The sequence below is a fragment of the Notothenia rossii genome, assembly GCF_949606895.1.
Source record: "Notothenia rossii genome assembly, chromosome: 4".
In the NCBI taxonomy this organism is placed as follows: domain Eukaryota; kingdom Metazoa; phylum Chordata; class Actinopteri; order Perciformes; family Nototheniidae; genus Notothenia; species Notothenia rossii.
The window spans coordinates 55,933,909-55,951,420 of record NC_136902.1 but is presented as its reverse complement, the minus strand read 5'-3'; the positions used below and the strand labels follow the sequence as shown (position 1 = coordinate 55,951,420).

General features: G+C 38.4%; 1 protein-coding gene across 1 annotated transcript in view; it reads left to right on the top strand.

Annotated features, from left to right (window-relative positions):
- Positions 1-17,512, top strand: part of LOC307034859 (uncharacterized protein) — a 35,611-nt gene that overhangs the window by 10,424 nt on the left and 7,675 nt on the right. Inside the window, exons 4-5 of the mRNA XM_079673785.1 lie at positions 1,250-1,359; positions 4,841-4,955. Coding sequence (XP_079529911.1) covers positions 1,250-1,359; positions 4,841-4,955 — 225 coding nt within the window. The remainder of the gene's footprint in view (positions 1-1,249; positions 1,360-4,840; positions 4,956-17,512) is intronic.

Here is a 17,512-nt window from a genome sequence, read left to right as displayed (position 1 = left end):
CAGCCTGGAATGTATTTTTTGTAAAGTACGAGACAGACCAAATACTTTGCAATTAGTCTTATTAAGAGTCAGACAGAATATCAAGATTGCTGTAACTTAGTAACTGTAAATCCACTAGTGCTTTAATATTACTTTATTAAAACAGGTATGTCTCACACATAGCAACTTTAAAATGTTTCAAGAAAGAGCTTATTTCAGTAATGTTGAGAACTTCTGTTCTGGAAACTGTCAAGAAACCCCCTTATTGTCAATAAACCCAGGAAAGCCATAGGTACATTTATTTATTTATTTATTTATATAGCACCATACATGATCTCATTGCCCTCAGTATGAGGTCGCAGCAGCTACAGTGAGGTCAAGTTTATTAAACTGGAATAATATCATCACATTTGAATCTAGCCTAACTAAAAAAAAAAAACTTGTAGAGCACATTTGTATTCAGTAACTTGAGCTGAGAAGTCAAGAGAACCCAATAAGAATGAAAATGTGCCTCTTTATTTTTTGGAACTTTATTTTCCGCCCTTTTCTTTTCATGTTCGGTACCAATGACGCAAAGTCTAAGAGGTCAAACACTTGTGATCATGGTGCTGCAAGAGGATTTGAATGAAAGAGGTCCAGTATTTGAGGTGTTGCTGAGGTCACTTTAAAAACGTTGACCCGTTGATTTGAGCTCACTTGTCTTCCAGCTGCAGGCTAAATGTGTTGGTACTCTAGACTGTAAATATAAAGGTTGGTTCAGGCCTGCTGCTGGCCTATAAGATCCAGAGTCTCTCAAAGTGAATCAATAGCAACAACAAACACACAGTGTGTTGAATATGTTTCTGTTTATAAATCCATGCCACGTTTATCAGGGCAGTTGTACCCCAAAGGCTGTGTCTGAAATAAACTGTTCATGAATTATTTAATTTTATACTGATTTGGTGCGTCATTTAAATCTGTGTACTGCTTTTGTAACTCACGTTAGACCAGTCTGAGCTCTCAGTGCTTTCTTCCTTTAAAAATGTAAAAAAAGAAGCCGGCACTGCAGGAGGAGTCCCAGTGGACTTTAAACGCAGTGAAAAGATGCAGATGAAAAATGAGCTGTGCCGAGAGCTGCAGTGAAGGAGGGCGTTGGAAGAAAACCACTTTCATACGAGTTGTTTCCTATTCTCACAGTGCCATGAAAAGACATTTAATGGACTCCAGTATTAACTTCTCATGATGAACTGAAGACTGTAGTTGATCTGGTGTCTCTTTGTGTCTCCTGCAGGCGGCTGTCTTTGCTGCAGCCTTCCCCTCGTCCTCAGATGACCCTGGTGACCTCCAGACCGTCCCCACGCTGAGCCAGCTCCTCAGGGGCCGGGCCAGCCGGGAGCAGGGGTGGGTACCAGGCTTGGATTTTCGTCATTTTAGGGGCAAGGCCATTTGGCCTTTGGTGTCACACATTTTTTCAGGGCGCAAAGGCCACATGCCAGGGCACAAAGGCCATTGAGGAAAAAATTAGGATTTGGAGCTTACAAATAAATAACTTCACTTTCTCATGACAAAAAACAAATCACTTTTTTAATATCAATAATCGTATCATCATATAGGCCTATGCCTCCTTAGTATTACCGTATATAAAATGAAATACTTTACTTTGAATAATTAGTGTTTGGTATGTTTTCCATCTACTACTTCTCCCATTCACAAATCCGAAAGGAAATCTAAAAATCAAAAATTCTATTAATATGTAACAAATATATTCCATTTCAGAGCAGAAGAAACAGCCTTCAAGGGTCAAACTCTGCACATACATCATTCAGCAGTGCACAGTGAAGCTCCAACATCCAACTGTATGAACAAGCAATACTTTGAAATGCAAAAGTGTGTGTGTGTGTGTGTGTGTGTGTGTGTGTGTGTGTGTGTGTGTGTGTGTGTGTGTGTGTGTGTGTGTGTGTGTGTGTGTGTGTGTGTGTGTGTGTGTGTGTGTGTGTGTGTGTCTCTTTAATCAGCTCTTCATATCTGTTCAGAAACTGGACAAAACAGATTGTTTGTGTCATGAAGAATACAGTCGCTGCTTTAATTCTGTCTTTAGGACGTTGTTGTGAGTTTGGACGGAGCAGCTACAACGTTAGTTTAGCCTGATCGATCCGGTCTCCATTCAGAAAACGCGCATTTTAAAAGGTTTTTCGCATGCCGTCTTGTCTCCAAACTTGTCAAAGCATTAAAGAATGGTTGGTACTAACCGTTATCAATATTTAGTTACTTCAGCATCATTTTGAAACGTGTATTACAATGAAATGACGGTAAAATAGGTTAATTTGGTCGTGGTTGGTTTCCACCACAGTATTTACATGGATATAAGCCCCGCCCCCTCTCCAGCGCGTCCTGTTTGAATGACAGGAGTAAACACAGCTGACAGCCGCGGTGAAACTCCAGCAATGCGAATATTCGCATCGCGTCCGTTGTGAACGCAGAATAATTTAGTTCAGAAACCACTGTTCTGACGCTTTTAAAGAAACTTTTAACAATGTGAGGGGCCCAAAGGCCATGGTGGCCGTAGGACGTACAATTATTTGTGGGGCATAACGGCCAGACCGAGGGGCTACGACGGCCATGGCCGTCATGGCCGCCGTGAAAATCCCACCCTGGTGGGTAATCCGTCTCTCTGAGTCCCCTCATGGTCCTGGTGGTCTGAATATCAGCGGACAGAGAGATCCCACATTACGAGCTTGTAATCGGCTTTAGGAAAATGACATGGAGGATTCCTTCCTGTCGGGAGCTCATATTTACTGCAAATCTGACAGGACATGAACACAGCAACACTGCAGCAAGTTAGCCTGCAAGTTGGCAACAGCTGAGCAGTTTACAGCAATACAATTTAAAGGAAATATATGTTTTCTAATATACCTCCAGAGACCCACCCATTCATTTTTGTCCTCTGTGGAGCACATTGGGTTTTGGTCCATTACTTTGAGGTCATACATGCCACAGCATTAAGTCCAATTGTACTCCACAGAGGACATCCTGGGCTTTTAAAACATATGACATATGTGGGGGTGTGGCTTTGAAAAAGATAAGTTCATTGTATTTCAAAATGGCGTCCATCAACACAAGCACTATTTATAGAAAGAGAAATGGTAAGTTTTTAATTTTGTAATTACCAGTGTTGTGAGTTCAATATTTTTAATTAATTATAGTAAGGGAACATCTTAGGAGTTAGTGTAGTGAGTTTCAGAGCATTGTAATACTTATTTGACTTAAAACTAAATGTTTTTATGAATGTCCTCTGAGGAGGACATGGGGATTTGCTAACTTTTTATTTTCCCCATTTTACACAACACAAATGGAGTCCACTATGGGCCACAACTAACACTTAGGTTTCTGTAGGGTTCATGGCAGACGCATGCAGTGTGAAAACATACATCAAGTGCCTCAAGTGTCAGATGTATCTCTGCATTTCAAAAAAGGATGGAGTACTACAAATGAGGGCTCAATATGTGTTGCATTGAGTTGTTGTGCTCTACTGTTGTCTAAATATACTTGTATGTTAATGTTGTTTGTATACTATGCTTCGCATAACTAACACCCGATGTCCTCTACAAAGGACACACAATAAAACAAAACAAAACAAATATTTTTTTATTTTGTGTTAGTCATTATGTTTATACCACCCTAAAGACTTGTGTGATAAAAAAACAAGGATATTTGAAACCTTTTTCTTTCTGGGTCTCAGGAGGTTATCTACACAAATCCAGTCAATTATACAACTTCTGTTTATGTTCAGGATTGTCAGTTTTTGTAACAAGTGTCCATTCAAGGGAACACTGGTTATTTTTATTCAGAATAAGTTACACATTTAGTTAAAATTGAAAAAAATGTTGGTCTGTAAATCTCACTCGTACAATTTGGTATACAAGAAAATAACAAAACAAACAGATGGCAAATAAATATTAATTACTCCAAACAAGTGCAGAGGAAACAATGCAACCTGGCAGAACAATTATTTCACTGATCCAAAAAAGGTTATCGCACCTTCCCTTTTACAAAGCACAGCCGTAAAATATTAACCCCAAAGATCGTAAATATTTAGTTTTCTGCTGTCCATTGAATCATTTTTAGAAATGCAGTAATTTGTTTAGCACAACTCTCCTGAGGTTTTGTTTTAAAACATGCACACAATACATACAATCATATTACTCTAATTTATTTGGATTCTTTCAGGTTAGTATTTCGTGATTTGTGCTTTTTGTTTCTAATTTTCCAAGTCTCTGAACGTTTTTTATTGAACAAAGCATCATTCTGTGTGGTGCAATGGGATTTTTTTAATGTATTCATAAAAGTGCAGTTTGGTCGTATATAATAATAATGTGTCGTCAAAAAACAATGTTTCATTTCATTTCAAACCTTTATTTAACCAGGTGAATCCCATTGAGATCATCAATCTCTTTTTCAAGGGAGACCTGCAGAATATAAGCAGATATTTCCTGTGTATCCGACACCAAGAAATGTATCTCTTTATAATCACACCAACAAGAGATGAAGAGCTTGTGGAAAGATGTAATCATTTAAACAAACACCTCATTTGATGTAAAATGTATGTTTGAATCGGGGTGGATATGTGTGGGGATCATCACCATGACTGATTCCCACATAGCCACCAGCAGGTGGTTATTGTGGTGAACTGCATCTCTGAAAACAAAACATGGATTGAACCTCACATGGCAGAGTGTGTCTTTGATGCACATTATGGTTTTACAGTTGAAATTGGTTTAGAAACAGACTTTGTTAGACATTGGTTGTCTGATCCTCAAAGTTGAACCTTTTTCACACATGTCACTGTGAGAAAAACAACATGTTGTTGTGCTCTCACCCGCAGGCTGCTGGACACTTTCCATGACTTGAACAAAATGATTTGCCAGAAATACAAGAGAGGGAACGGGGTGTCTCGTGACCTGCTGCTGAGGACCTTCCACCTGGAGCCGCCGCGCACTGTGAGTAAAGACCGTTCACACTTGCTTTAAAAATGTATTCCGTTACAATTAGTAAATCACTTTAACCACCTGTAAATACTGTAATCAATAACATAATCTGAGTATCAAAATATAAAAGTAAATGTTACCTTATTACTTTCTGTTACTTTGTTACTGTTACTGCAAGTAAATACAAGAGAAAGGAAATGTCAATTAGATGTTTTTTAATTAAGTGTGTTATGTAAGACAACAGAACAATGTGACCTTAGAAAAGAAGAAACCAAGGTATTTAGGATCAGAAATGATTTTATGGATAGGAAAACCTGCCTTCCATTAAGCCAGGGGTCGGCAACCTGCGGCTCTCTAGCCCCATGCAGCTCTTTAAGCCCTCTACTCTGGCTCCCTTGAGCTTAGACAAAAATAAGAAGGAAATAAAATAAAAGTATTTGTAGGACTATTTATATTTTGTTGCATGGTTGAAAATGTTTCGTATCTTGTATTTTGAGGTGATACTGTGACACATAAATAAAAAACAAAATTTAATTGGGTCAACTAAAATATGCGTCACATCCTGCTACGGTCCCGCGCTAGCGCCTTTTCTTGCAGGCGAATAACCTGACCCCTGGCTCCATGAGCTAACTATGGATAAATCAAAGAAAATAAAAGTATCGGAGGAACACAGAGGGTTTAGTTCTATGCGGACAGAGTTATATGCTTTCAAGCAAATGATGCTGGTTTACCGGTATGTTTGATATGGAGAGAGAAGTTGTCAAAGGTGCTGCAGCCTTTACGTATTGGAGGAAAAACACGGAAGTGGAGGACGGCTGACGATCTTCAGTCATAATTCTATCAGTTAACTCTTTTTAGGGTGCAGCTATATGTTTTATTTATTTCAAATTGGGCCCATTTTAATTATATATTTTTTCCTTCAAATGTGCAGAGGACTCCCCAAGTGCTGTGTTTAATTTATTTTAAAGTAGGCCTTTGTATTATTTTAATTCTCCTTATAAGAGTTATTTGTTTATTATTAGAGGTTAACAGTTTTATAATGTAATAAATAATAAATGCGAAAAAACTGTAGTTTTTGTGTATGATAAAACAATAAATACAACTTTATAAGCGATCAAGCTATCAAATATGTTTTGTGGCTCCGACAAAAAAGAATGTTGGAAAAGGGAGCAAAATGGCCCTTTTGGTCGAAAAGGTTGCAGACCCCTGCATTAAGCAGATTCAGGCAGTAGCCTATACAGCAACTATGAAACACATGAGCACATGGTTTAACCAATCAGATGTTCACCATACTGTATTTTTTTTAACAGAGGCTATTGTAAAAAAGAAAGACGATGAAAGCAAATGTAATCAGCACTATTCTACTTTCCAACGGCAAAAGCATCTGTAATTATTCTTTATTTCAAAATGTATTATAACATTCTAATCCTCCTAGTAATCCTAAAATGTAAAGTCATCTGATAAAGTTAAGCAGTATTTACATTGTTACTTTACCTATTTTTCTTTACCTATACTTTACCTATTTTTCTAAAATAAAAGTAATCTGATAAAAACTTTTTTTTTATTAGACATTTTTTTATGTAACTGTAAGGGAATACAGTTACTTTTTTTTGTATCCTGATTACATAATACATGTAATCCATTACTCCCCCAGCCTGTAAACATGGGACAGCGATGCAGCATTTCCTAGCAAACAAAGTATGCTTTGATCAGCTGATCTCACCATGCTGACGTGTTTCACTGTTCAGCAAACAGAACGGATCTAATGTTAAATTAACTCATGAGAGGCCGTCTAGCTCACAACTCATACTTGGTCTTACAAACAATATCAGAATCTCACACATACACCATTCAACTCTTTTATACATATTGCTAAACACTTTTACACACAAAATCATACTCTCTTTCACACACTTTTGTCTGGGCCATAAATCAAACTTACATACCAAACTGTACTTTCTTAGAAACCCTATTATTCCCACTTACAGACAACATCATACTACAATATAATACTCTAGTAGTGTATGCAAGATACTGTAGAGCACTGTGTGTGAGAGAAAATGATAGTGTATGTGAGAGAGAGGAATTGTAGTGTGTGTGTGTGTGTGTGTGTGTGTGTGTGTGTGTGTGTGTGTGTGTGTGTGTGTGTGTGTGTGTGTGTGTGTGTGTGTGTGTGTGTGTGTGTGTGTGTGTGTGTGTGTGTGTGTGTGTGTGTGTGTGTGTGTGTGTGTGTGTGTGTGTGTGTGTGTGTGTGTGTGTGTGTGTGTGTGTGTGTGTGTGTGTGTGTGTGTGTGTGATAGTGTATGTGAGAGAGGAATTGTAGTATGTATGAGGGTATAATATATAGTAGTGTGTGTGTGTGTGAGAGAGAGAATGATAGTGTATGTGAAAGACAACGCTTGTGTTTTTGAGAGCTTATGACAGTTTATGTGAGAGGACATTGTACTGGTTGAGAGAGAGTATACTTTAAAAGGAAGTCAGGTTGATCCAACAGGAAGCCAATTTAAATATTAATTCCTTGGCTGGTTTACAGCCTTGAAAACAAAGCCTGAGGCTGCTTACAGCACTGCTAGCTACATTTGAGTTGCAATAATAACTTTTGGTAACACTTTATATTAAGGTACACAAATTCACCATCAATTAGTTGTTAATTAACATGCTTATTAGCAGTATATTGGCTCTTTATCAGTCATTATAAAACACTTATTAATTCCTTATTCTACATGACCATATTCTACAAGTAATAGGCCATTAGTTGAGAGTTTTTGCTCAATAACCCTCTAATTCACATGTGTCAAACTCAAGGCCTAGGGGCCAAATCAGGCCCGTGGTGGATTTAATTTCGGCCCGCAGGATAATTTTGAATTACTATTAGATCTGGTCCGCCGGTATATTGCACGCACACCTTCACTCAACCCTGAGGATTTCCTCAGCTCAGAGCCTGAGCCCAAACATTGATGAACTTGCACCCAAGATGAGATGCCAAGTATCTGGCTTGAACTAGCATCACAGAGCAGCAAACTGAGTTTCAATGGATGTTTCCTTCTGCACTTTTTCTCTTGCGACAACAGGGCATGTTTGTTTTTTGAGGGAAATAGTTTTTTTGAAGCTGTTGGCCTGTGGAAAAATTTAATCATAAGAAATGACTCTGGAAAAGCTGCAGAAAGAGCCATAAGAAATGAATGCAACTGATTATTTAATGTTTAATGTTGTTTTTATAGGCAATCATTTAATCTTTGTTAGTTCCAGGTTTAATATGTGCAATAACTTCATTTCAATAAGTTTTGCAATAAACATTGTACCAGTCCGGCCCTCGACTAGTACCGATTTTTCAATTTTGGCCCACTGTGTATTTGAGTTTGACAGCCCTGCTCTAATTGGTGCTTATTTATTGCAAGTAAGGAAGTTGTTGTACATGAGTTTTGGTCTTAATATGCTCTGCTCAATATGGGCCTAATAAGGCAGTATACCACAAGAATAGTAATTCTCCCATAATAACACTTAACAAATATGATCTATTCTTATGTAACAAGACATGAAACTATAAGTGTTAATTAAGTCTAAATTACTCAAAATTAGGTATTTCTATCTAAGAACATGTTCCCTATTTTAAAGTGAAGTCTTGTTCATAACCAATAAGCTAGTAGTTTGACTCTAATTGACCTGAACAGGTTCCCTATTCTAAAGTTGCCTCCTATTCACACTTTGTAAATACATTATAGAAAACAACTACTGAAATTAACCTCAACAGTACATGAACAAAGTAGGCACATGTTGAAATATCTGTTTTATTAAACCACTAAACTAAGTTCAGAGTCAGACACATCCCAAAACATGTCATATTTCTCCAAGGCTGGGAACACATAGGCTATGCAGCCTGTCATTTTTAATAAAAACTGATTTTTAACAGATTCTATGTATTTGTGATCATACTGCAACCCAGTCTCATGGCATTTCGTGTTCACCAACACGATTTTTAATCTATTGATTCGTGTTCACCAACACGATTTTCCCCTTTTTTTCGTGTTGTACAGCACAATTTTAAAAGCAATGTATTTCTATTGGTAGTCTCATTACGTGTTATGGGAAGACCGGAAGCTGTGTGGTTCATAAAAACATGTTCTTACTCAATATCAAGCCACAATTATTGCTTTTATTTTAAATCGTATAATTTCTGACTTTTGTTGCCGTATGTAAGGAAAATAAATGGGGCTGAGAGTCTCAGGATACTGAAATCTGTATTTTTGTAATATTTTTTTCCTTCTAATTTGTTATTTTTTTCAAAATAACACACTGTTATTTACTCAACAATAACACATAATTATCCTTGTTTTTATTTATTGGTTTATTTCCATAATCTCTGGCTTTTTTGACGTCCGTCAGGAACTGAATTTCAAAATAAAAATAACCGGAAACAGACGTAGGCCTCTCGGAGTTTAGGATGGCCGAAGACACTACACTACCCATAATCCCCGGCTATCGTTTAGGACTACAGTCCCCGTGATTAATCTTCAAGCTCTGGGATTGGATGTTGGAGTGGCAGTGTGCCAAGGTTACGCCTAGTGTCAAACAGCTGTTTGAAATGGAACAAAACCACGCCAGACTATCCAAAACTGGAATCGAACGCCCCCCCAGAACTACACATGCTGGCTATTGTGTTTCGCAAAATGTTCTATGGGACGTCTCTACTGAACGTTTTCGTTTTTTCCCACAATTAGAAGTTGCCATGACATTGGTGTTATCAAATGTAAAACATATAATTAATAAATGGGTGAAAATCGCTTGTGTCCGTAATGCGCAGCATTAATATATACCCACATGACAGCTCATTGTTACTTTGTAATTCTACTCCACTACAATACAGAGGTCAACCTGGTATTTTTACTCCACTACACTTATTTGAGTTACTTTGCAGATTCTGATTAATGATGTGAAATATAAACAACCCTTAAATCAGACTTTAGTTACACCTGAGTAAAATTCAGGGAAGGTGATTGTCAAGTGCCAACAATCAGGAGAGATATTTGATTGTTGCTGCTTGAGAAGACATTCATTGACATGAATGGAAACGAGTAATAAAGTATATTCATTACTCGTTATTCTCTACTAATAGTTAATTAAAGACTGTATAACGGCTATTTTGCACATCCCTTTCAAGATTTTCAAAGGTTTGACATATCATATACACAACTACGGTGTATGCAATGAATGAAAATCTTGGGTCACAGGTTCCTCAACAGCGCATTACAAGACATCTATCAATATGTGTGTGTACCTCCACCATTAAACTGTCATATTCTGCACATTTCTAATTTCTTAATTTGTTTTTCTGTTTTGCACCTCGTCATATTAATATCTTTGTACATCCTGCACTAAACTGTTTTATTGTAGAGACCACTTATACTGTAGTATCTTCTTGATTTTTTATATTCTATATTTCTATCACAGACCTTCTACTTTCCCCCCTATGAAAGTATGTACTCTTAATATTTTTGTAATCAAATATAACACATAAAAACAATAATTCAATAAAGTGCTTTAACCACTAGGCGGTGCACACAAGGTACACACAGCCATAATAACTTTGTATTATTAGTGTAGGACACTTATGTATGTACAACATCTGAAGATGTGTAGTTTTATTCATGTTTTCACATAATTTTACAGCATATTGCTATACTATTACAGACTCAGTATTTACATTCTTATATTCAAAGAAAATCAGTAATATCTTAAGTCCTTTTATATCAGCTGTGTACCGTTATGGTGTAAATATAACCTATCTATGAATTAGATCAAATGTAAAAGTCAGCCGAATTAGTGTTGATACTGCGAGGAGACGTATTGTGTGAAGAGAAATTGAAGATGTTGTTTAATTGTTGATATATTTATGATCCATGTCAAGTATTCAGTTTCGGCGGCATTTCTTCCAGTTTTTACAAAGGTCTTCTCATCAGGGATCTATAAATAGAGAACTACGGCAGATATGTAATATTTAATGCAGCCGAACCGTGTATTACAATGCCGTTATGTGATGACTTTCAAAGAGAAAAGCAAGAACACTCGGAATAAAGTATTATTTTATTCTTTTAAAATGTTTTTCCGATTTCATATCATATAAACACCAAATCCCAACATACATTGCGGCTAAAACATCCAATCAGCGAGCTTAAACCATAGCTGAGGATCTTGGGTAATCGCTCGAAATGCCTACGTCTGTTTCCGGTTATTTTTATTTTGACATTCAGTTCCTGACGGACGTCAAAAGAACCAGAGATTATGGAAATAAACCAATAAATAAAAACAAGGATAATTATCTGTTATTGTTGAGTAAATAACAGTGTGTTATTTTGAAAAAAATAACAAATTAGAAGGAAAAAAATATTTTAAAAATACAGATTTCAGTATTCTGAGGCTCTCAGCCCCATTTATTTTCCTCACATACGGCAACAAAAGTCAGAAATTATACGATTTAAAATAAAAGCAATAATTGTGGCTTGATATTGAGTAAGAACATGTTTTTATGAACCACACAGCTTCCGGTCTTCCTATAACACGTGATGCCGTGAGACTAGCAATAGAAATACATTGCTTTTAAAATCGTGCTGTGCAACACGAAAAAAAGGGGGAAATCGGGTTGGTGAACACGAATCAATAGATAAAAAATCGTGTTGGTGAACACGAAATGCCATGAGACTGGGTTGCATACTGTGTGACCTGCTTGTAGCTGCATGTAGGCCTATACTTACACAATAGGTGTAGGCTACTGTTCTCTCTATGTGTTGTACTGTCAGTGTGAACATAGATTAAACAGCCAGCCAAACTCTTTTGAGAGCCAGGAAATGAGCAGTCATGCTCCTGTATTGAATTATTTGCAGTCCACTGAGATTCAAACGGAGTGAAACTATAAAAAAAGAAGATACAAGGCACTTAATGATCTCATACATGCAAGTGTAACATACACAGATTAACACATTAGGACCGCTAAGGCCCAGGCCCCACGAGGACGAAAACGGTCGTTTGCGTTACTGTTTAGTGTTATATAGACCGTTCGGCCACACGAGGACGACCGAATAAGTAAACAACTGCGGAAACGATAACGGGTCCCAAGGTGGATAGCTGGCATACGCAACGCTCTGGGGGGTCCAACGGCTCCGTGTGTGCGCCCTATACGATCATTTTCTGATAATGATGACGCAATAGCCCCGCCTCTCCCCACCTCTGCTGCTCACCCCCGCGTCAAAGTAAACTGCACACTGAATTCAGATTATTTATCTTTCTCTCGATATGGACATAAACGGGAGTGAAGTCTAATCTGACAGGACGGAGACATGCAGCTCTGCTCACCTGCAGCTCCTCCCGCTGTGATGCAGCGGTAAACGGAGCAAAACACACACTTCAAGTCAGATCATCACCCTTAGCTATTTTAATTACCTCTCAAACTACCTAAACTAGTTATAAATATGTTTATTTTTACTGTCGGGTCACTCATTACTGGATCAGCTGCTGCATGAGACAGACACTGACGCTGTCCGAGAGGCTCCGTGTATTTTATTATTATATTATATAGAGTCGTTATTCATTTGTTTTAAAGCTCAATAAATAGCAAAGAAGACCTTTGACTGGCACTTTTATAATTTTGTCCGGAAGATTAAAACTTTAAGACACGTTGACTGGCGAGAAAATCTGCATGGCAGTGGCAGCGCCAGGGTATGGCTGGGGTGGGGTAGGCTACAGCCATACCAAGAAATGGCTTAGCCCTACCTAACCCAACCATGAAAAAGTATGTTAAAGTAAGCATGTTGAGAACACGGATTGCGAAAATCTACCGGTGGTGTCCACAACACACAAACTGATCCTGCTGTAACAACAAGTGCACGTTACTGACGCAATATGGTTGAGACCATTCGGGTTTATGCTAGAGGGGTGCAAGGAATAGTCTAAGTAGTGGGGGAGTTTTATACACTAAAGGTGTGGAAATTCTCCCACGTTATAATATCAGATCAAAATGCCTCCGAATGCAATTTGAATAGACCTACAGCCAATCAGAGCAACGAAACGTTGGGTCTGCTGCGTCATGTATTACTGATACGTCACGTTTACAGCGAAAAGTCCCCAAACTCGCGCCGAGTAAATTGCAGACCGACAGCAGAACTTCTAGGACTAATTGTATATTTCGGATATATAGATGTGTTCTTAAACGCCCTCGCAGTGAAGTACAAGTCGAACAGGTGCCAGAGTCACACGACCCACCTGAAGAGTGAATAGTGAGTTTTGAATATATTTTGTAATAATGGGTCATTTGAAAAAGTATTTTGTATGACAATAGAGACACATGCCACCTGTTGTGTGCTGTGTCTGTCTGTCTCTGTTTAGCTGTGTCTGTCTCTCTCTCTCTCCCCCTCTCCGTGTCAATTCTACATGCCAACTTTTCTTGTTTCTGCCGCTGCGTAGCATGTTGTAACAACGTGGAATTAGCAGAATAGGCTATTGTATTGTTTAACTCACACCTGTTGCTCTCGATGTAATTTAGCTGATAAAAGGAGACTAATAAAAGCTAATTAAAGCCTCACGCGTGGCCTTTCACTGTCACTGCTTTTGTGGAGGAAGTTACAGCGCCACGTACAGGCTCCTGCATATGTACTGCAGCTTCTCCAGCGGTTGGAGCTAAACAGAGCTGTCTCGTGTGGACACCGACCAAGCCCCCAGGAAGTGCGCCGGACTCGGATGAAAATATTCGTGCTGGCCAAACGGCGGTACTATACTTCCGTTTGGTTGCCAGGCCCGGAAACACTTTTTCCCATTGACTTACATGGGGAAAGAATGGTCTGTAAATCGTTGGATAATTTTTTTTAAACTAAATAAACTACCCAGTATGAACACTTGTATAGCCCTTATTAAAAACATTCGTTCCCCAAGTTTTAAAAATGTGCTAATAACGTTATTCTGAGAGTTATTTTCCTCTGCATTATCAACGCGCATCTAACTCACGGGACCGCGCCGCCCGGCACGTTCATGTGATGTGACGTGTTCAGTACTAAATGAGTTTTACCTTTACCCATGGATGCACAATAAGAACGGACCCATATCGCCTTACTGCCAGCCCACGGAGCTGTAATAATGGATATATTGCACATGTTTGCTGTAATTCATCATTTGTAAAATATTATGGGCTGTATGATGTAAATCTTTTATTAAATAAAGTTAATACCGACGTAGATTAACGTCCCTGTAGCTTCTTATTGCACTTGCAATATACCATTAAAGGAGTTGAACGTTGCTGTTTGCTATTACTATAATACCACGCAGGGATAAGCCAGAGTTTACAACCTTTGCATGTGGGCACAACACGTTTTGACCCAGATTAATTAGCTATAGCATATGATATCGCCCGAGGAAGTCGAATACTTATAGATATATAAATATATATGTGTCAAAGATCTAATTAAATTAACAGTTGTATTAATTATACTTGTATATGTATATATATATATATATATATATATATATATATATATATATATATATATATATATATAGCCTGTGTTGTATAACTATACACACAAATGAACAACCTTGTGTGTGTCAAATAACAAGTTGTATTGTAGTGTTTATTTTAGTGTTGTTTTATGCTTATCCACATTTTGATTTCAGAGCACAGGAGAATGCTGGGCACAACATAAAGCTCAACAGTGAAGCTGGCAATGCTGAACAAAACCATGTAGAGTTATAATATTTATTCAGCTGAAAAAGTCAAAGCTCTACAAAAATGTAATTAAAAATATATAAGCATTTCAGGTAGAGATCAGCATTTTATATAGAAATTCACAAAAATAAGAAATGAAACCTAAAAGACATTAACACAGTTAACACATGTATACTTCTGATGGCTGGCATAGGTGGAAATAGTGACAACAAATGTAAATACAATTTATATAGATTAAAAGGTAATATACTGCATATAATATTGATTGCAATTATTATATTAAAAAATCCACCAAACATGATCAACAGGAAAGCCCTCTGAAGGCATTTCATGGTTTGAAAAAAAGTTGAGGATGGGGTCCAGACAGTTCAATCAGGAGTGACTTCATTTTGTTTAAAGAACATTTATTGACACATGTCATATGATAAATGTTAAGACTTTGGCGATTAGACCCCGATCCTGAAATCTTATATCTAAAGGGGGAAAAGCCGTGAGCATATAGGGAACCCCCTGGGGTCTAGACACTGGTGATGATGATGCTGAAGATCTGGATTCGAAGAGGAGATGGGATGAAGAGGAGGTGTGATGAGGTCTTTGGATTAGCTCTCCTGGCTCTGGATATGATGAACAGAGGTGGGTGGAGAGGAGGCGGGCGGCAGCATGAACACCTGCAATCACAGCTGACTGCAGGAGAGAGGAGACCCATTTTAAAGTTTGGCTGCAGCAGGGTGATTGGCTGCTGGAGAATTAGGTGAATGTAATAGGTTAAAGACAGCGCCCGTGATGAGCTGATTATAAGCAGCTGCGGAGCTATCGAATGTATACATACCCAGTCTACCTGAAAGAACTTGCGCTGAGCTTCATATAGTGAAAAGTGTTCAACAGTTCTTCCTCTTGACCCTTAACTACATACACTATACATCTCCAGTGTGGCAATATTTCAGCAAGATTTGGTATCAGATATGAAAAAAAAACTGACCTGTTGAGAGTTTTGCTTGTCCATGTTCAGTACAGACTTGTGCCGCGTTAAGCGTACTCAAAGTAGTATGTTGAACACAGACTTGCAAACAAAATACACCAAATTGGTCAGTTACAGTTGAAGGTACAGATACAACATAATGAATATTGGCTAGAAAGAAGCTTGGGATGTTGCTGTTGACATTCACATAAATCGTTCCACTGTTGAAAACCATGTGTTGCGTTTCTTAACAATAAATAAACAGAGGACTGTGACATACATTCAAATCCACATATAGAAGGAAATATAGAATAAATATGTTTACTTACAACAGTCATAAGGAAAAGAAACACGTACAGAGCTCATACACATATAGAAGAAGATATAGAATAAATATGTTTACTTACAACAGTCATAAGGAAAAGAAAACACGTACAGAGCTACTAAGAGCTAATTACTAGCTAGCCGCTAGCTGCTAACTGCCGCGGCCGCCTCGTTAATATCAAACTCCATCATATAACAATCCAGTGCCATGCTGTCATGAACGTGCGGTGCTGTTACGTGTACGCAAATTGACGTGCTTGATGTGAACGAGTATTTTGGGGGCATGGTTAAAGTTGCGCATGCGCTATGAGCGCACATACGGGTACTTCTCAGGCATGCCGGCTAATCTGTGACGTTTCGCTCTCTCGAAAGTTGGGCCATTTTATCATCATGCGCTAATGAGCAACTCTCATAGGAATGAATGAGGCCCCGCCTCCCACGCTGTATCCAGTTCTTATTATACATCCATGACACTAGTTAGACCCTCCAGAAAAACGCGGGCCAAAATCCTTAATTATGCGGGCTAAAATCATTGATTATGCGGGCTAAAATCCTTGATTATGCGATAAAAATGCGGGGTTTTTATGTGATTTTAAAAAAAATTGCGGGAAGTTGCGTAATATGCGGAAAGTTGCGAAATATGCGGAAAGTTGCAAAATATGCGAACAGTTGTGAAATATGCGGGAAGCGGAAAAAAGGTGATTATTCTCCCGCACCCTGTTACTAGGCTACTACTGAATGAAAGGGAGCACTTTTAAAGAGTTGCTATGATAAACAAGCATACTAGAAGCAAGCTACATCACAGAAAGACACACACACACACACACACACACACACACACACACACACACACACACACACACACACACACACACACACACACACACACACACCCCCCCTCCTCCTCATTCTGTTTTCATTAACTCGTTCGTTATCTGACCAGCTTCAATATTGTAGGCTACTCACCTCGTTTCTTGCAACCCTCGAAAGGGTTTTGGAGGTTGAAGCCTCTGTGAGCGTGAGTTGTTTGGCTTTCTTGTCCGCAGCAGAAACCATTTTTGAATGTTTGAGCGAATCGAAGTGGGTATTCACAGTCGATTTCCTTTTATGCTCCAACACACAGTTGCACGGGGTACAGAACAGTTTCCCCCCACTTTCGTGCAAGACATTGGGGTACTGCTTTGCCCGGTCTTTAGCTGAAATGTTCGTGGGTAAATGTGATGGATTCGATTTGTTCATCTTGGTGTGTGAATTCCACACCTTCACACGAAGGTGTTTGCCTTCTGTGATGCGCGGGCTGATGACGTTGCGTCATCATCATTACTCGTCAAGACGAGTTAACTTTTTTATTTTTTTTCTCAACTTTGTGTGGAAAAATGCGGGGATTATGCGGCCTTTTGATAAATATGCGGACTTTTAAAAATCTGCGGCATTTTGCTGATTATGCGGGAAATTCTGCGATCGCAGAATCGCGTTTTTCTGGAGGGTCTAACTAGTGATGGCAAAATGAAGCTTTGAATGAAGCATCGAAACACTTGGACAATTGTGTCGGAAATAGGTTCATTTCTCGAAGCTTCAGTT